Consider the following 21,470-nt stretch of genomic DNA (forward strand, 5'->3'; position numbering starts at 1 on the left):
AGGCTGGGAAAGGTGTCTGTCACAAATCTACATCACTTTGTCTTGACTGGAAAGAGGTTCTCATAAATCCTGGACAAAATCCACAGGGCAGTCAACAGATTATGAACAAATAGAAATCCATGTGATGCTGATTAGCTTAACAACTCAAGTTCAAAATTACAAATATAGGGCTGGGAATACGGCCTTAGTGGCAAGAAGTGCTTGCCCCGTATACATGAAGCCTTGGGTTCGATTCCCCAGCACCACATATACAGAAAACGGCCAGAAGTGGCGCTGTGGCTCAAGTGGCAGAGTGCTAGCCTTGAGCAAAAAGAAGCCAGGGACAGTGCTCAGGCCCTGAGTCCAAAGCCCAGGACTGGCAAAAAAAAAAAAAAAATTACAAATATAATCTTCTGAAATATTAATCATTCTATATTGCTTAGAAATGTTCTGACTTCCCATCTTTTTGTATTAGGAGTTATTTAACACACATTAAGGATCCTTAGAGAACAACTCTGAAGCCTATGTCCCCAGTCACCTACACTTAAAGCCAGCATTTACCCTACAAGCAGATCTCTAAGTCTTGTTGATTCTTTTTCTCTCATTTCCTTGTGTTCCTTTTTTATGACCTCAATACTCATGGCCATATGTCTTCTTATCACCAATGGCATATGTGCACTCCAGATAACAATAATTCTTAATCCACATTCAAACTCTGCTCAATATTTTGTAATTCCTCCATGGATGGGCCCTGTCCACTTCGAATATTATCTTCTCAGCTTGCCCAGGCAATATCTACACTGCAAGACCAATTCAAATCCTCCCTGTGAGGGGCTCAGAATCTGTTGGAGCTCAGCCTATTTTCTGTGCCTTTGTCCTCAGATACTACATGTAATACACATTTATGCATCCACTGTGAGTTCTTAGAAATAAGCAGTAGTTCCTACTTAAACCTTAGTAGGTACCGATTCTATAAGTGATTGACAAATTGAAAGTGCTCATTCAGTGTTCTCTGAATTAATTAATCCCTGTATTTAATTAATGTCCTAATAATTATCTGAAGTTGGTTGCTACTATGGATTTTAAACTGCTACATATACTTGGGGTCCTCAGTGCTTAAAAATATTGAGATAAATCTTCTGGGTGGTGAGTGGAATTCACTTGTATTTCTTTATTGTCACACTTCAGTTTACTCTATAAAAGAGATTTTGTTATAGGTCAAAATGAAATCAGACAGGAGAAATGAATAATCACTCAAAGCTGATTGCTCACAAGATACATTTAAAATGAATTTTGTTACACATTAAATTAAAACATGAAAACATAAAATAAAACAAGATACTCTAGCCTGTTTCACCGTGTTGAGCAGAATCCCATTACATTACATCCCATTTACACATTAATAGGTGACAAATATAGCACTGTACTTTGTGAAGATGCATAGCTTTAGAGTCTGACATTTAGAGTTTGACAATAATCTATATCTAATGACCTTCCTTGTTTGTTTTGGTGGTAATGGGATTACCCAGAGCCTTGCACTTGCTGGGCAGGTCCTCTATCTTCCATCATCAGCCTCTGTAATGCCTTCAAGACTTTCAACTTCTTTTTCTCTAGGCATGGCCAGAGCTGCCCAATGTAAAGGTGGATGGATCTCTTGACCAAGAGACTCAGGTTAAGGTACAGCTGTGTTACACTTGCCTATCTTACATTACCCTAAACATCTAGGTACTTAGTTTAGTATTGTTTTAGTTCTTTGATTAAGTAGCTTTACCATGAGTATATTTGTTTTCTGGCAGTTCATGGCAAAAAGAGATTCTCAGATGAAAAACTCAATGGAAACATCATAGATGAAAAACTCAATGGAAACATCATAGGAGGAAATCATCCATGAAATCCCGCACGCATATGCCTTTAGGAGGCTGTGACTCAAATCTTACAATGACTAACCAAATAATGAGTCAAGGTCCAAGGATATGTTCACTTGAGTGATCTCCATTATGAACAGGTGGATTTCAATGAAGGGCGTGTTCTAAAGGCAACATTGGCACGCTGAAAGGACAAAGTCCTTGATCTTGGCCTTCCCTATCGCATCCCTTGCCACCGCCCGCCCCGCCACCGAGCCGTTCACTTTTCCTTGGGTGATGGGTTTCCCTTCACTTCATTTGGTCAATCTACAAAAATCGTTTGAACTGCTAAGGCCCAGTGGTTTAGAAATGGTTAGTTTTCTCAATTCCCTAGTTAAATGCCTCATCATAAAACAAGCCTTATGTCTCAAAAGGACTTTGAATGAAAGCAGCTTTCCTCCATCTCTATGTCCATGATAAACTCAACAAAGTAGCCGCAACAGGCCTGCAGTTAGATCAGAGACTGATAGGAGAGCTGAGCAGGCACAAGTACCTACTAATTTTCACCTCCTTCCTGGATGGGTGGAGGCCCCTCGATGAGACTGTGTGTTACACTTACAGCTGTACAGGGCGCACGTTGCTTTCCCCGACTTCTTGCGGAACAGCACAGCTGCCTGGTGGAAGAGAGAGATAGAAGAGCTCTATGCACACCCTCGGGAGCCAAGGAAGAGCCTGGAGTTTGATGGACTGTGGCTCGTAAGTGCACTTTTTACTTGTTGCTCTTCGGACATGTGAGCACGCCACACGGTCATTCGAAAGCAATCTGTAGACAGGCGAAGCAGGGAGCTGGGCTGGGAAGGCTGAAAGAGAGAGGGGATGTTATGCAATCTGTGTTGGCAGAGCTGATTGTGAGCTCTGCTGTCTGCTGGAAACTGGAGCCCAGAAAGGAGAAGTGCCACTGCCTGAGATGTCAGAGCGTGAGAGAGAGGGAAGGGAAAATGGCCTGATGTCCCTTACCCTCCACCGCCCATGTCCCCTCTACCTTCCCTTTGGTAAAACTTCTCTAGACATTGAGAAGCACATCATGTAACAGGACAGATCTAGGAGCCGGCAGGGCAGAAATGTGAAAACCAACCGACACTCACCATGGAACTGGGGAGTGGCTTACAGGGCCTGCTCAGATGTGCGTCATAGAGTTTAGTGGGCCTGAGGAATAGAGATTCATGAAGCAAGTTTGGGACATGTATCCAAGTGCTCCTCCATTAGTGTTTTCCTAAGAGTGGGAGGAGTATCATTGCCATGATTTCCCTTCCCACTCTTAGGTGGCTTGAAATCCCAAGCAAGTTGTAGGCTGGTTATGAAGAGCTCTCTCAGCTCTTTAGTCCAGGAGGGACGAGCTCCTGATTCATTCAGAGACAAGCCTCTAAGCTCATTCTCTACCATGGCCACTTGTCCTGTTGAATAGATAGCACAGAGCTGACCTGAGAAAGGACCCAAATCAACCCCAAAGGCAACCAGACAGTGTTTACATGTGGGTACCTTTGAGACACAAGAGATTTGTGATAACTGTGAGTTATTTGTTTCCAAAGAGAGAAAGATGCACTTTTCTTTAGTAATGGCCTATTTAAGGTAGAACAACAGACAACATTTTAACTTTTGTATTTATAAAGTAGTAGATGGATTTTCTTTCAGAGTCTCTAAGTCCTCGCATCAAGTTATACATTCCCCAGCCTATGATGATTGATTTCCAAACTTGTTTCAGAGTTGTGACAGTTTTTCAGAATACACTTCAGGCGGACCGTGACGCATCCCTCTTGTGTTTGCTCTATGCCAGTATCAGAATCCGTATAAGAGAAAGGGGGGAGGAAGGTTACAGTGACCCTTCACGACAACCACATAATCCATGAGTAGTAAAGCAAAGACATGCTTCCTTCTTATGTGGGACAGATGCAGTCCTCCATCCAGCATTAACTCCATGTTTTTGCTGATATGACACAACCCTTGTAAGTTTAAAAACCCCAAGTCATCTGGCTGAAGGCAAAAACTCCATTCTACTACAGCCGACATGGATTCTTAGTCCATCTTGGTCAATGCCAAGGAGAAGGGAGAATAACTGAGTCACTGGCTGAGACAAGGGTTTGACTATGACCTGGTCATCTCCCAGAAGTTAATGTCTTCTACATGCAAGGCCATATTCCTCCTGATATGATGGAATTCTTATTGCTAACTTTTTTCAGGATATGAATGAACCATCAAACTTTGTGGATGGATCTGTTGTGGGCTGCCACAGTGATATTCTCAACAACCCACCCTATATGCCATGTATGTAAAAGGCCGATTTTATCACACTCCTTTCTACCTACAAATCCTGAGAAAAAAGTCAAAGAATGCCTAGTTCAGGGGAAGGGAGTTAGAAGTAGAACATTCTTACAACATGGAATAAAATCTCAACTAGAACAGCCTTGAAGAAGTGCAAATTAATAAATTATTAATCACAAGTACAGCAGCAATAATGATGTGTTAGAAAAGACACCAATGAATGCATTTGATTGTTTTGGTAACTGTAACCTGATTGCTAACATTTTAAGTAATCCCTTACACACACACACACACCCACCCACACACACACACACACACACACACTCTTGCAACATGAAATTTTCTTAGAAATAAAACCTAGTCCTCTAAATAAGAGGTTAATTTTAAACATCTTTTTTTTTTTTTTTTGCCAGTCCTGGGCCTTGGACTCAGGGCCTGAGCACTGTCCCTGGCTCTTTTTGCTCAAGGCTAGCACTCTGCTACTTGAGCCACAGCGCCACTTCTGGCCATTTTCTATATATGTGGTGCTGGAGAATCAAACCCTGGGCTTCATGTATACGAGGCAAGCACTCTTGCCACTAGGCCATATTCCCAGCCCGAATTTTAGACATCTTGAATACTGAATTATTTCATTTAACAGAGCCTTAAGAACAGAAGAGTTCCTCAAAGAATTCATGTTTCTTGATGTCTTCTGGGTGGTCTGTTACTCATTCCCTTAGTTATTCATTCATTTGGTTTCCACCCTCTCCCTTAATATAACATTTAGGTTTCAGGCAAGTGTTGACACATTGAGGAAGTCTGAAAGATCTGATCATTTGGAAAATAGATGTAAAATTGATTTAAACAAGATTTATTCCATTGGGAATAATACCATCTAGTGGATGACAGAGTCCTAACAGTAAAGAAGTTCTGTTGAGAAAAGGGCTGACCTGCAAGTTAAATTGTTTGAGAAATAATGGACCGTTTTGCTCTCTCAGACTTAGAATCTAGGGACAGAGGCCTGAGCAGCAAGACCCTGTGCATGGAGAGCGAGCAGATCGTTCCAGACGGCTCCCGAGTGCGGCACTACGACGTCCACAGCCTGTATGGCTGGTCCCAGACCAGACCCACCTACGAGTGAGTCCTGTCTCCTCTGCCTGCCAACCCCTGAGCGTAGACGCAGAGGGGTAAGGCAGTCCTACTCTTCCCTTTGTCCCTGGATGATGGGTGAGGAGGTCTCCAACCCAGTTTCCCCACACAATCTCAGGTCATGAGTTCCACACATGAAAAGCATTTGAAGGGCCCTGAGAATAAGGAGAATCTCAGAAGATAGAATATTAAGCATGGATTTATTTCAGTTAAGCGGGATGAAGTAGGAAGAAACAGGAAAGAAAAGAGGAGAGATAGGGGGAGAAACATCCTGTTCCCCATGCAGGATATGGAAGTTGAAGACTCACAATGTCCGTTCTCACTTCCTGTCTTTCTTCTTTCTGAGCTGGGGAAACGCACATAGTCATGTCTTCTAACAGCGCATCATCTGTACACAGGGGTTCTGTGTGGCCAAGATGGATGCTGTTCATCAGTCTCAAATATAGAGACATAATTTGGTATACCAGAAAGTAGGGACTAGATGTCAGTTTAAGGGCTGATCTCCCCAAATATAATTTTATTTTTCTGTTCTATGCATTTATGAAGAATGTGTAGCTTCTTACCATTTTTACGGGCAGAGCAGAAAGCAGAGCTGTTACTGGAATCCCTGTCAGCCAGGAAGACCTTCCCCAAAGTCGATCCTGAATTCCTTCTAGTCAGCCAGCAAGCACTTTGTCCAGGCCGAGGCCCAAGGTCACTAGAGGGAGGATCTATGGCCTTTCCTCTATACTATTTTAGAAAATTAACTGCTGAGAACATATAGAGAAAGTGATCATTTTATATTTTATATCATTTCAATGGTTTTCTCATGATGAGTGTCTCATAAAACTCTGTGAAATGGCAGCCTTGTCTAATATGTCTGTCAGCCAGGAGGAAGCATGTTCCTTCCATTCAAGCAGGAGGATTTCCTTTTTATTCATGACTTGATTCGAGTTCCTAGGACTGGAATGAGGAACGAGGATGGCAGGGTGCCCTGTGGCTTTTCTGAGGCTGCGCTGACCTCCGTTGTCCCCTGCTCTCTCCAACCAGGGCCGTGCAGGAGGCCACAGGGCAGCGAGGCATCGTCATCACCCGCTCCACATTCCCTTCTTCTGGGCGCTGGGCAGGACACTGGCTGGGAGACAACACAGCTGCCTGGGACCAGCTGAGGAAGTCCATCATTGGTGTGTGGCCTTGGCTCCCAGGGCCCTGCTGGTGGTGGGAGGGAAATCGGAGTGTGTGTTATTTTGTTATACTGGGGATGTCTGGGTTCTTATCTATATGGAAAGTAAAATCAGAAGTTGAGCTTCCTATGCATGCATGTGTTTGAATTTATACCTAACTTTGAATAATTCCATCATCCATGAGATCATAGAAAAGCTGGGTCAAACCTTCCATCGGCTTCCCACAGGATGTCATCACCTAACATGGCTATGTTGTTCCATTGCAGGCATGATGGAGTTCAGTCTCTTTGGAATACCTTATGTAAGTCATAGTGGCACCATTGCTAACGATCAGGATTTCGATGTATCTGCATTCTAAAACCACCCACCTTTATTCTCTGATTTCGCATTTTCTCAGACAGGGGCAGATATCTGTGGGTTCTTTGGAGATGCGGAGTATGAGATGTGTGCTCGCTGGATGCAGCTGGGGGCCTTTTACCCTTTCTCCAGGAACCACAACACCATTGGGACCAGGGTGAGGTAGCCGTTACTCATGCTTCAGGTGTTTTATACTTCAAATCATACATTTTTCTAAAAACAACAACAACAACACATACACCTACAACAGTATTGCACTTATTTCTTGTCAAAATCATGAAGATAACCAGGATCTTCATTTCTTGGAAAATCCACAATTCTGAATTTATCATGATCTTTTTTGGGTGTGTGTGTGCCAGTCCTGAAGCTTGAACTTTCTTCTTTCTAAACTCCATTTTTACTCAAGGCTAGTGTTCTGTCACTTAAACTAAAGCTCCACTTCTGGCTTCTTTGGTAGTTTATTTGGAGATAATAGTCTTACAGATTTTTCTGCTCTGGCTGACTTTGAACCATGATCTTCAGATCTCAGCCTCCTGGGTAACTAGGATTAAAGGCATGAGCCACCTGTACCTGGCTCAGCAACTTTTTAAAGAAAACAATTTTCCTTATCATCCAGGAAATTAGTACTTAGAGGCAAGAAATCTATGGCTCTCCCGTGGGACTAAAACATAAGACCCTCTCCCTTTTGCTCTTAAGAATATTAAGTTTGTATTTTATTCAGATCCATCTGAGGTATATCAGTGCTGTGCAGAGACCTCTCCATGAGACTCATTAATATATAAAGAGTCAAAGCTAGATCTGTATAGGAAACCTAGGAATCAGCGATAAAGAATGACACCTCTCCTTTGGAAGGTGGCAGGGGAGTGGGTAGAATAGAAATGGAGAAGTGATGCCTGGATATCAAATAAGTACTGATGATCCCCTCTTGGATACCACTAAGATGGAATGAAAAGAGATCTGTTATCTGCTCTGTATCTCCCTAGAGACAAGACCCTGTGGCCTGGAATTCAACTTTTGAGCTGTATGCAAGGGAAGTCCTGCAGACCAGATACACGCTGCTGCCTTATCTCTACACGCTGATGCACAAAGCGCATGTGAAAGGCAGTACTGTCGTCCGACCTCTTCTCCACGAGTAAGGAAGGGAAGTGGGTCTGGGTGAGCCTTGTCACTCGGTTGTAAGGTGCTCGGTTGTAAGGGTCTGGGAGAGACTTTTGTATTTACATTTTCAGGTTTGCTGATGACAACACAACATGGGAAATAGACCGGCAGTTCATGTTAGGCCCTTCCATCCTGATCAGCCCTGCGCTGGAAAGCGTGAGTTTTTCTATTCTAGATCACAAAATCCCCAACCACAGAGTCAAAAGCCACAGGAAATCCACTTTAAAGGCGCTCTAGTATTGTCTAGTTCATTGTGTTTCAAACAAATGGCTATCTAGAATATAAAAAAGAATTCTTATTCCTCCCCCTCCCCCCCAAAAAAAGTCTCCATTAATGAAAGCTTCATACATCTGATTTCTCATTAGGAAAATCTGTTACTTGGTGTCCTTTCACAATTCAGTTTAAAAAAAAAAACATCGATCTTATATATTTGCAAAAAAAAAAATTCTAGGCTGTTTTCAATAAACTCCCAGACTTCTGAATCCTAACGATTCTATGTACACAGAAAGCATTTTAAAGTTTGAAATTCTTGCTTACTGAAATGTTCGCAGCCATATGTAATTCTGTTGGTTTCAGAACATGGTTGAGATCAGCGCTTATCTTCCCCGAGGGCGGTGGTATGACTACAGCACGGTACGTACAATGGCGGTTCGGGAGGTCAGATCGCCTTGTGCTGGAGAGAAAGGCGTCTAGACTTTTCTTCTTACTTCCCAGCACCTGTGTCCACCAAGACCCATCGTCCACCCTTCCTGGAGACACAGAGGAAAGATGAAGCTTTTCAGAGGCAAAAGCAAAATTGAAAAGCAAAAATTTTCTCCTCGAGGCTGGGAATGTGGCCTAGTGGTAGAGTGCTCGCCTCGTGTACACGAAGCCCTGGGTTTGATTCCTCAGCACCACATATGTAGCAAAGGCCAGAAGGGGCGCTGTGACTCAAGTGGCAGCAGTGCTAGCCTTGAGCAAAAAGAAGCCAGGGACAGTGCTCAGGTCCTGAGTTTAAGCCCCAGGACTGGCAAAAAAAGAATTTTTTTTCTCCTCAAAGACTTTTTGATCGTAGGGTTTTGCTTATTTTCCAACATGCTTTCTTAGAAAAGAAAAGACGTTTATAGGCTTTCCTGTCAAAATCATAAAGATTGTCATCATTTTCATTTATTGCATGCCTAAATTACAGCATCCCAACTTCTTAAGACTATACTCTGTCTTATTTCTTATAAGATTAGTACTTAGAGGTATGAATATTTTTAGAGCTCCCTCATGGAATTAAATGATAAGAAACCCCTCCTTTTGCTATCAAACATACTGAATTTTCATTTTATTCAAATCTCCCTGAGCTATGTCGGTGCTGCACAGAAACTTACCTATGAGACTCTCCAGAGGTGCAGAGCCAACGCGCGCACCCATTGAATCTATTTCTCTGTCACCGTTTCTGGCCTGCATGCTTCCTTCTAGGAATCTGGCCGTGAATCTACAGGCGAGTGGGAAAAGCTCAGGGCTCCCTTAGACCACATCAACCTTCATGTGCGGGGAGGCCACATCCTCCCTTGGCAAGAGCCTGCAATGAACACTCACCTCAGGTAAGAAGCTGCGGGGTATCCCCACCTCCCTTCCTCAAGTGGAAACCGCAAGGCATGGTCTTACGCGAAAGGATTTTGCGTTGCGTCTTGAGTAGTGAGTTCGATTTGCATGCATGAATACAAGGGAGATGGATATATTCTAGGAAGATTAAGGAAGTACAAATGAAAACGGAGCTGAATTGGGGGACTCATAAAGCATTCAGGCAAAGGAAGGTTAAAATAAATGCAAGTGAGTCAGGTTGTGGTTAGATGATGAGATGGCTGCAGATGTCAATCTGGGAGCTTTGGATTTTAATCTGTAGCAACCGGGAATCGATGGAAGTGACCTGGGTTTGGGGGATTTCTTCCTAAGGAATTCGTGTCTCATTACATTATTGTAAGATACATTAATGTGTTTATTTATGAAATAAGAATCTTTGATTTTTAAAGTACCGAGGTTTGAACCCAGTGCTTCCCACACGCTAAGTATGTACTCTCTACCAGCCCTTTTTGTGTTATTTTCGAGTTAGTCTTGCTTTATGGACTGATGTAGGCTGTGATTCACCTACCTGTGCTTTCCTAGATTGCTGGCATGACAGACATATATCACTGTGCTCAGCCATTGGTTGAGATGGAGTCTCACAAGTGTTTTATTTTTACCCTAGGCTAGCTTCAAACTGTAATTCCCTCCTCCCTACCTCCCATTTCTGTCTCTCAAGTAGATAAAATGGTAGGCTTGAAATACATCACCTGGCTTTAAAAAGTCATTTTTTTCAAATAGTTGCTGTTTCTCATTTTTCCTTTTTTTTTGGCCTGTCCTGGGCCTTGGACTCAGGGCCTGAGCACTGTCCCTGGCTTCTTTTTGCTCAAGGCTAGCACTCTGCCACTTGAGCCACAGCACCACTTCTGGCCATTTTCTGTATATGTGGTGCTGGGGAATTGAACCCAGGGCCTCATGTATAGGAGGCAAGCACTCTTGCCACTAGGCCATATCCCCAACCCCTGTTTCTCATTTTTCTAAAGCCTGTAATCTAGTGGGAAATAACTCTTGTCTTTTGTAGCCGGCAGAATTTTATGGGATTGACTGTGGCTTTGGATGAGAACGGGAAGGCTGAAGGCCACATGTTCTGGGATGATGGACAAAGCATTGGTGAGTATGAATATCCCAGGGCCCCTGTTTCCTTTATTCAGGAAAGCCATATAGTGGGGACGCAAGAGACCCTACTGGAAACTGAAGACATGTCTTTGGGTCTGCTCCTGCAGAGAAGGCAACGATGGGATGTTTTCTAACTTTGGACTCTTTGTCCATGTTCCACTACAAATGTTACAGACCACGATAGTCCCCGTTTTTGTGGGTTCAGAAGCCTGGTGGTGTGGATTCACCCACGGCTGACTTGTATCCTCTTGGGGTGCCTCACTGGACAAGCAGTGTGCAAGTGTGCGTATTCTCCATGGGACATGGCAGCTCGATGAACGGGCTGGCCATCCTTACCAGGCATCCTTCCTCCCAGGACTAGGTCCACTCGAGAGACAAACCTAGAGCTTGTGACTTGTCTTGAGGGACTTGTAATTGGGAATTAAATATTGCTACAAGGACACTTTTCCTGTTCTGCTTTTTTTCCACCTCATTGTAGCTTGGATTATTGGTATCTGTTATAATTGTACTACCTCCTTCCTTGCACATTTTTATAGCAATACTAATGCCAACCAGAAGTTGCTTTGCACTTACCTCTCTGGACTAGAGCACTCTGGTCTTGCAAGATGACACACGTTCTGAAATGATAGCTCATGTTTTGAGGGGGGAGCTCATAATTTGAGGGGGAGGGGCAGTCTTGGGGCTTGAACTTGGGTCCTGTGTGCTGGCCCCGAGCCTCTTTTGCTCAAGGCTTGCATCTGAGCCACAGTGCCACGTCAGGCTTTTTTGGTAATTTATTGGAGATAAGCCCAGACTGGTTTCAAACCATGATGCTCAGATCTCAGATCTCAGCTTCCTAGTAGCTAGTATTATAGGTATAGGTAGGAGTAGCTAGGATTATAGGTGTGAGCCACTGGCACTGGGCTGTTTCACTACTTTGTAAAGATTTCTTCTTTGTGTACTTTTGCCATAAAATAAGAATGAAATTGGAAGAATGAAATGTTCTCTTTAAAAGATTTTAAAGAGATTAATTTTTTAAAAAACCTAACAGAACAATAATAATATTCTCTGTAATGTCTTTGCTTTTGCATCACTTAAGAAAATGCTTATGTTTCTATACAGCTGAAAAGATACCATAAACTTAACTTGTGTATCCTGTTTATTTTCCCTAAATGAATGACAGGCACATATCTATGAGTATTTTATAAGCATAATTATTGCTATATTTTGTTGAGAAAAATACCATAATTTATCCAACTCTATGAAAACCCACCTGTAAAGAATATTTTTAGTTTTATTGTTATATACATTTTGAGCATAGTTTTAGTAACTCTTTGTAATTAGTATTTCAGCTGTTTTGTACTTAATACAGTACAGGTTTTTATAAATCAGCTTGTTAATTTTTTTACAACAAAAAACTAACTTGCTATGATTTTGACTAAAATTGATTTGATCTACAAATAAATTTTGGGATGTCTATCTGTCTTATTGATCTACTCATCCTTCACCTTTCATTTGTATGTAACTTTCATATATTTATGTTTTCTGTAATTATTCTCAGCAGTGTTTTGTAATTTCTAGTGCATGACTTTTGCACATATTTCAAGAAGTTTAAGTTACTTCAGTAATTGTGACACCATTAATATATGTTCTAACTGTATATGACATCATTTGCTATAATTGAAACAATAACTATGCTAATTCTTTTTTATTTTTAAATTTTTCTCTTCATCTTTATTAGCATATATTAGTTGTGAAAGGGAGGTTTTCACTGACATTTCATACAGAAATGCAGTATACCTCAGTCAAACTCACCCCATCCATCACTCTCCTTCATCTTTTATCCCCTTCTTAACACAATTTCAACAGTCTTCATCTTTACATATAAATTATTTGCCTATATCATCCTCCCTCTCTCTCTCTCCATTAGCTGCTCTCTTTCTGCTGATAACTAACCCCCTATTTTAGTTTCTTGTGATTGTTTCTTTTTCCCACAGATGTATATAACTTTATTACTGTCTCCTGTTTTTTTAGCAGTTTACCTTCTATTGTTCAATAATTTTCAGTGACTTTCTTTATACTCTCTTCACACATAGATAGATACCATCTATTTCATTATTATTTGTCATCAATTATTTTCTCTGCCTCCATTCTCTTCCTCGTATGAAGAATTCATGTGTATACATGAATGTGTATAAGTAGGTGCGATAATAGACTTGGGTACAAAGAAATCTCTCATATATTGATTGCTACTCTGACATACATATGCTCTACAATGGTACGGCAGGATCCTAAGGTAGACCTATTTTTAATTTTTGAGGAATCTCCATACTGATTTCCACAGTGGTTGTACTCATTTGCATTCCTACCAACATAGTATCATGATTCCTTTGTGCTCTACATCCTTACTTTTTTTTTGTCAGTCATTGGGCTTGAACTTGGGGCCTGGGTGCTATCTCTGAGCTTTTTTGCTCAAGGTTAGTGCTCTACCACTTAGAGCCACAGCTCCAATTCCACTCACTTCCATTTGTGGTTTATCCTCTTGATGGTGGATATTCTGACTGGGGTAAGGTGAAATCTTAGTGTGATAGTTTTGATTTGCAGTTCCTTTTTGGCTAATGATGGCGTACAGTTCTTTGTGTATCTCTTTTTCTTTCTTGCAGATACCTATGAAAAGGGAAACTATTTCTTAGCCAGCTTTACAGCAACTCAGGTAAGACTTTAATTTTATAAATGCTTTTCCAGTTCACTATATTTTAAACGTTGTCCATGAATTGTATAAATCGAATTTCTCTCATCTTAATTGTACATTCTTCTGGCATTTTCAAACTCAGCTTTATTATAGCAGACCTTTTGACAATTATCCAATAATTCAGCATTCAATTAAAAGAATCTTGAAATTCATCAGTCTGGGAAAAATTGGATCCTTAAATATATAACTTGTTTCCAGGGATGGGAATTCTTCTGGCTGAAATGATTTTCAAGTATAAGTACAGGCAATAAGGCTGCATAAAAGACAATCTCAAAAGCAGTGACATGAAACTTATTTAGCTATGGCTTTTCAGAGTTTAGATGATCTGGGCTAGACATGTATCATCCAGTAGCCATTGGCCTGTTTGCTTTGGGTCCATTCACTCATGTATCTTATGGGTCAGCTGACCTGTAGATGAGCTTAAATGACCTTATGGGAAAGTCTGTCCATGAGTTTTTGATGATATGGGAAAGGGCAAAAGTAGAAGTAGAAATGCCTGAGGAGCTACTAAAAATCACCTTTTGCATCAAGAGATACTGAGTTCTCAATTAGCTAATCAATGTCAAATCTAGAGAGGCAAAATTATGAAAATGACATAGAAGAGGATATAGATAGACAGAAATCAGAAATAAATAACCAGAGACAATAATGCTCTTATTGTACTGTGTGTGTGTGTGTGTGTGTGTGTGTGTGTGTGTGTGTGTATAACCATTCTATGTACTGCTAATGAAAGAACTCAGAAAATCACCATCAAATCTGAAATCTGCTTCTTTGTGATTTTTACCTACTGGCTGGAAATAAGGACTATGGTAGCACAAATCTACTAACATTTTCCATAACAGTGCATCATATGCTTGAAGGTTTCTGTGTCTATCTGTGTTTATCCTTCTGTGTCTTCCTTCTGAAAATTATACACTTCTAGGAGAACCTCACCTGTCCTGTGTTTTGTGTTTATACTGGTTTCAAGATTTAATTATTCTGGCTGACATGCCGTTAATCTAGAATAGTCTTAAAACATGGTTCTTGGGATGGAGAGCAAACTTTAGGCCTCCACCATCCAATATGATAATCACCAGCCACATGAAGGTATTGACCACTCGATGTAGTACTAACCTACTTGGAAATGCTCAAATCCTTAATGATAAAACATCTCGTAAGCATTTTTGTATTGAATTAATGTTGAAATAATGCCTTAGAATATTGAGTTGAATAAAACATTTTAAAATTCAATTTATATTTCATTTGCTTGAGTTTTGTTTTCCTTGATTCAGCCTGCCCAATCAAACCAAAGACGTCTCCATAGTGCCAGTTGAATAGGTGCCATTCTCTTGGTACTGCTGTACTAGTTCGTTAGCCCCTGCTGGAGTTGTCTTTGTACTCACTCAGCAAAGGAGTTACTCTTCAAAACATCCCTACTTTACTTCCATTCCCTGACACATTCTGGCTGCCTCCATAAACTCCACCTATCTCTTTGGGTCATCTGGATGCCCGTTACTCAACTAAATCTTTCATGGTTATTCAGTTTCTTCACTTGTGTGTTTTGGGCGGGGGGTGGTGCTGGGGCTTGAACTCAAAGCCTTGAGCTCTTGGCCTTATTTTGTTCATGGGTAGCAATCTACTATTTAAGCCATCCCTCCACTTCCTTTTTTTCTGATTAATTGGATATGAAGAGTCTCATGAACTTTTCTCCCTGGCCTGGTTTTGAGCCTTGATCCTCAGATCTCAGCATCCTGGGTAACTAAAATTATAGACATGAGCCACTTGGTGCCTAGTTAATTTTCCTTTTCTCTTAATTCCCATACTTTCATTTGGCTTCAATTATGCAGCATCTTGTGACTTGCTTTAGCCCTTGTATTGCTACATAAGCAGTTTATGGTTTAGTTGATTTCTATGTCCCTATAGAGGATTCTTAGGCTTGGGACTGTTTCCTATGCTCCTGTGTTCATCTGTGTTAGTGTGTGTACTCGTGAGTTAATAGACTGCCCCACATAGGAGCTTCATCACTCCACCCTGTTTATGCCAATCAGCTGTCTGGGCTGTTCACTGTGTCTCCTGAAGCCTGAGAGTGAAGCAGAGCAGTGAAGCAGTGAAGCAGAGAGAATGGCAATTTCTGTTAATACACATAAAAAAAACTTCTAGGGCTGGGGATATGGCCTAGTGGCAAGAGTGCCTGCCTCATATACATGAGGCCCTGGGTTCGATTCCCCAGCACCACATATACAGAAAATGGCCAGAAGTGGCGCTGTGGCTCAAGTGGCAGAGGGCTAGCCTTGAGCAAAAAGAAGCCAGGGACAGTGCTCAGGCCCTGAGTCCAAGCCCCAGGACTGGCCAAAAAAAAAAAAAAAAAACTTCTATGATGTTGATAACTAAACTTATTTCTGACATCACCCAAATTTTTGTGCCAGGTACACTGGAAGTATGTCTTTATGAAGTGGTGAATTAATACAAAACATTTTCCAAATGTTTGAATTCAGAAGATAGTCTATCATCCATGCATTCTGATGTACTTTTTCTCTTTACAAATCCCTTATAGAATAACTTACAAATCCATGTCATTCACAACAAGTATCTGAGTAATTTGAATCCACTGAAAGTTGGCTATATCAAAATCTGGGGAGTGAACTCTGCTTATGTGACACAAGTCAATGTCACCTATGACAGCCAGCAATTCATGGAGACCAGCTTCCGAAGTGACCCTTATAAGCAGGTATGTCTGAAAGGAATATTATCATCAACTAACTTGATTACTCTGAACAATTATCATCACTATTGTAATCATTATTGTATATAACCCTGCTAGTAAAGCTATGCATGTATACAATAGATATATTCCTGAAAGTTTCTGTGTGTTGGATTATGTTATAAAGTGAGTGGCCTAGTGTAATCCAGGATTAATGGTGGTATCTGTGAGCTTATCCAAGGACTTGTGCTATGTTTGAATGTATTGATTTTCTGGGCAATATAACAAAAGTTGCCCAGAGGCTATAAGACAAAGACAAAGGTGGCTCCCTATATTTTTGAGGATTTTTCCTTCTTTCAGTATGCACAGCCATGGGCGTGCTGTGGGATTATTTGGGCTTGAAGCTGGTGATTAACTTCAGTGATCAAAAATGAGTCTATGTTACCTATAGTAGGAGATATACTTATTAGATGAACAAAACACAAGGATATAAATTAGAGGGTCTGCTTTGGTTGTAAGAACCGAATAAGCAAGCATCTTAGACCATGAAGTACCAAACAGAATTACCAAGCACCACCCACCACTGGAGACATCATTGTGAATGAAGGGGGTGGAAGAAAGGAACTGACGTGACATTGTTATGCAGCTAGTGTCTCCACCTATTGACCTGAGCAAAACCAATGTGACCCAAAAGAGCAGTCTTTATCCTCTTTCTCTCTTGAGGAAGAGCAACTTTTCAAATTCTGATTTGAGATAAGATTTAAATACAATATTAAGACATTTTTCATGTACAGCTTTGATTTTTTTTTTCTTTCCTGGCAGACACTAACTATTCAATTGACCAACAAGAACATCAGCTTGGAGAAACTAATGGAGGTCATTTGGGTTCATGGTGATCTACCAGTTCCCACGACCACAATAATGAACCCCCCTTCCAACCATTCTTCCCCACCTACGACTACGAGTGAGTCCACCAGCACCGAGGAGATCACCACCTCCACTACCACAGGCACTACCACAAGCATTGGTACTATACCCATCTCAACCACCATTCCCAGGAGCACGACTGACACCACAACTGGAACCACAGTTGCTGTCACACCCACGTTTTGGGCCACAAGTACCACTGATGGTACAACGAGCACAACTGTTCCTGACATAACCACCCTTCCTTCTACAAATGCTGATGTGTCTGTCACAACGCCACAAAGTCCAGCAAATACCTTTGATGTGACGCTGAACAGTACTAGTCTTCATACAAGCACTCCTATCTCGGCCAATGCCAGTATCACAGCTCCTGTCGCAACCTCAGCTTACATAACACACAGTACTGAGGAAATAGTAATCAGTACTGTTCCAGGTACAACTACTTCTTTTATAAATGCTACCGCCAGTACTAGTCCTAGTACAAGCACTCCTATCTCTGCAAACACCACGACCAATGCTCTTATCACAACCCCAGCTCACACAACAAATACCACTGAGGTCCCAGTAAACAGTACTGTGTCAGGTACAACTACCCCTTCTTCTACAAATGCTACTGCCAGTACTAGTCTTGATACAAGTCCTCTTATCTTTGCAAGTACTGCTGCTAATGCCAGCATCACAGCTCCTGTCCCAACCCCATCTAACACAACAAACACTACTGAGGTCACAGTAATCAGTACAATTCCAGGTACAACTACTTCTTATTTGATAAATGCTACTGCCAGTACTAGTATTAGCACAACTACTCCTATCTTTACAAGCAATACCGACAACACTGGTGTCACAACTCCTATCACAACTCCAGTTCACACAACAAACACTACTGAGGCCCCAATGAACAACACTGTGTTAGGCACAACTACCACTTCTATAAATGCTACTGCCAGTACTAGTATTGATACAACTACTCCTATCTTTACAAGCAATACTGACAACACTGGTGTCACAGCTCCTATCACAATTCCAACTCACACAACAAACACCACTGAGGTCACAGTGAACAGCACTGTTCTAAGTACAATTACCCCTTCTTCTATAAATCCAACTGCCAGTACTAGTCCTGGTACAAGCACTCCTTTCTCTGCCAAGACAACCGTCAATGCTGGTGTCACAGCTTCTATCACAATCCCAACTCACATAACAAACGCTACTGAGGTCCCAGTGAACAGTACTGTTCTAGGCACCACTACCCCTTCTTCTACTAATGTGACTGCTGGTATTAGTATTGATACAACTACTCCTATCTCTACAAGCAATACCGCCAACACTGGCATCACAGCTCCTATTACAGTCCCACCTCACACAACAAACACTACTGAGGCCACAGTGAACACTATTGATTCAGTTACAATTACTCCTTCTTTGACAAATGCTACTGCCAGTATTAGTATTAGTACAACTACTCCTATCTTTACAAGCAATACTGACAACACTGGTGTCACAGCTCCTATCACAATCCCAACTCACACAACAAACATTACTGAGGCCAAAGTGAACACTACTGATTCAGTTACAACTACCACTTCTATAAATGCTACTGCCAGTACTAGTCTAACTACAAGTACTCCTATCTCTGCCAACACCACAGCCAGTGCTGGTGTCACAGTTCTTATCACAACCATAGCTCACACAACAAATGCTACTGAGGTCCCAGTGAACAGCACTGTTCTAGATACAATTACCCCTTCTATAAATCCAACTGCTAGTACTAGTCCTGGTGCAAGCACTCCTTTCTCTGCAAATACCACCACCAATGCTGGTTTCACAGCTCCTATCACCACCCTGGCTTACACAACGGACACTACTGAGGTCCCAGTAAACAATACTGTTCGACGTACAACTACCCCTTCTTCTGTAAATACTACTGCCAGTACTAGTGTTGGTACAAGCACTCCTGTCTCTGCAGGCACTACTGCCAATGCCAATGTCACAGCTCCTGTGACAACCCCAGCTTACGTAACAAACTCTACTGAGGTCACAGTAATCAGTACTATTCCAGGTACAACTACTCCTTATTTTATAAATGCTACTGTCAGTACTAGTATTGGTACAAGCACTCCTATCTCTACAAACACCTCTTCCAACACTGGTGTCACAGCTCTTATCACAACCCCAGCGCACACAACAAACACTACTGAGGTCCCACTGAATGGTAGTACTGTGTCAGGAACAACTACCTCTTCTTCAGTAAATGCTACTGCCAGTACTAGTATTGGCACACGTACTCTTATCTCTGCAAGTACTACTGCCAGTGCTATTGTCACTGCTCCTATCACAATCCCACTTCACACAAACACTACTGAGGTCACAGTGAACAGTACTGTTCTAGGTGTACCTACCCCTTCTGTCAATGCTACTGCCAGTGCTAGTCTTGGTACAAGCACTCTTATTGCTTCAAGCACTACTGCCAATACTAGTGTCACAGCCCCCACCACAATCCCAGTTCATACAACAAACATGACGGAGGTCACAGTGAACACTACTGCTTCACGTACAACCACCCCTCCTTCTGCAAATGCTACTGCAGTACTAGTCCAATAATTCCTACCATAACCCCATCTATTACAAGTACTACTGATGTTACACCTAGTAGCACTCTTCTTGGTACAGCTACTCCTTTCTCTACAGACACTGCTGCCAACACCAATGATACTATTCCCATCACATTCCCATCTTACACGACAAACACTACCAAGGTCACGACAAATACTACCAAGGTCACGACAAATAGTACTCTTCCAGATGCAGGCGCTTCTTCCTCAGCTGGCCAAAATAATAAATGAAGTAAACATTTAAATAAGAGCTAAAGAATGACTGTTTACTTTGAATTAAATTATAGCCATCTTGTGGCCTTACAATATTATTTTAGTGTTTTGCAGCCAAAGATATACATTTTTATTTATTTATTTGTGCTTGATAGCTGACATTCTCTGAGTCCATGGCTATAGTAGAGTTAGAGACCAAAAATGCTTTCCCAGAGTAAGCCTTGGCCAAAAGTTCTTCCTTGTGAAAATTGACATTTTCCCACATTTTTTCCAGGTTATTCCTTATCTGCCTTGTTTTTCTTTCTCTCTTCTTTAATGTGACCTCCTTTTTTTTTTACAGTGCTATCTTTTATATTCTCTCCAGTTTGTTTTAGTTAAAATTTTGTTTCTAAGTAGGTTTAAAATTAGAGAAAACAGGAGAACTGGGGGAAATCAAAGGAAGGAGTGACATTGTCCAAAAAAGAAAAGTACTCATACCTGACCTATGAAATGGTAACCTTGCTGTAACACACCTTAGTAATAACAATAAAATTGTATTTAAAAACTGAAAAATAAAATTAGAGAAATGTTGCAACCATAATAGAGAAAATGCTGATATACTATTCACTCAGATTTCTAGATTATTATCTTACATTATAAATTATGCACCCCATACTGACTTTCTGTTTCCCCCATCCCTCTGCCTTACCTATTTGAGAGTTTGTAGATTGTTTTATTATTGTGAAAAAGGGTTGTGTGAATTTCCTAATACAACAAAGAACATTTCTTCATGTGCCTACATTTTAATAAAAAAAATCCAGCAAATCAACCTGTAGATAATAATATGACCCATTGCCCAGACATGAGCTAAATTTAGCCGATTGTGCCCCTAATGCCACTGTAGTATCAACACATACAAAAAAATTATTTGTTCTTGGAAGCCCTGCATTCATACAAGTGATAACAGACATATCAGATGTATTCATTCAGCAGTGTGAAGTGGGAGAAATGATCTGTTTGAGTTGTTTTAAGTTTCCACCTAGATCTGCTTTTTAATCTTCATGTTTCCTTGTTGTAGAAAGCCCTTCATATCCTTCAGATAACCAAAGGCCTCTCAGGGTTATTACAGTGAAGGAAACACCCCATTTCCCTTGCATGGTGTCCGTGGATGCCTGTGAATCCAGAATTAAGATGCTCCTGGTTTTTTCCTGTCCACACAGTTTTAGGGTCAGAAGGGGTTCCAATTAGGAAGATGCAAAGCGGGTCTGCAGGAGCTTGAATGAGGGCAGTGAGCTTGTTTCCCTTTCAGAGAGGAGCGCCCTGAATTTCCCATGGGCAAGGACAATACAGGTCACTGCTGACCACGCCCCCTGTCCCCAGTGCACCTGACCAGTCCCAGAGGAGGCCTAGTGCCTCCTCAGGAAGCAGGGCTCTGATATGAGGCTCCAGGTGGCGTCCCTAGACCCCAGAGCAACGTGGAGCTTGCTGAGACTACATCCCTGGTCTGGGAATTCAAATCCTTAAGTGTGGGGATGAGCTTTTCAAACTGAGAACACAAAGACATGCCCATGAAACTCGCAGAACAGCCACCACTGGCCTTTTCTAGAAGCCATGGGTACAGCCTGCAATGGGGCTTCCCAGGGCATTTGCACTTAATTGCTTCTCTATCCCTGT

At 41.5% G+C, this 21,470-nt stretch overlaps 1 protein-coding gene across 1 annotated transcript in view; it reads left to right on the top strand.

Moving 5' to 3' along the window:
- The window catches only part of LOC125345669 (probable maltase-glucoamylase 2), a 64,326-nt gene extending 44,733 nt beyond the window's left edge, over window positions 1-19,593 (top strand). The window contains exons 33-47 of the mRNA XM_048337722.1: window positions 1,594-1,656; window positions 2,445-2,579; window positions 4,061-4,145; window positions 5,120-5,258; window positions 6,300-6,433; window positions 6,700-6,734; window positions 6,831-6,947; window positions 7,774-7,922; window positions 8,020-8,104; window positions 8,525-8,581; window positions 9,395-9,519; window positions 10,560-10,648; window positions 13,297-13,346; window positions 15,919-16,092; window positions 16,888-19,593. Of these exons, the coding sequence (XP_048193679.1) occupies window positions 1,594-1,656; window positions 2,445-2,579; window positions 4,061-4,145; window positions 5,120-5,258; window positions 6,300-6,433; window positions 6,700-6,734; window positions 6,831-6,947; window positions 7,774-7,922; window positions 8,020-8,104; window positions 8,525-8,581; window positions 9,395-9,519; window positions 10,560-10,648; window positions 13,297-13,346; window positions 15,919-16,092; window positions 16,888-19,593 (4,143 nt within the window). The remainder of the gene's footprint in view (window positions 1-1,593; window positions 1,657-2,444; window positions 2,580-4,060; window positions 4,146-5,119; window positions 5,259-6,299; window positions 6,434-6,699; window positions 6,735-6,830; window positions 6,948-7,773; window positions 7,923-8,019; window positions 8,105-8,524; window positions 8,582-9,394; window positions 9,520-10,559; window positions 10,649-13,296; window positions 13,347-15,918; window positions 16,093-16,887) is intronic.
- Window positions 19,594-21,470: the final 1,877 nt, after the last annotated feature.

Source organism: Perognathus longimembris, chromosome 2, assembly GCF_023159225.1.
Source record: "Perognathus longimembris pacificus isolate PPM17 chromosome 2, ASM2315922v1, whole genome shotgun sequence".
Lineage (NCBI taxonomy): Eukaryota > Metazoa > Chordata > Mammalia > Rodentia > Heteromyidae > Perognathus > Perognathus longimembris.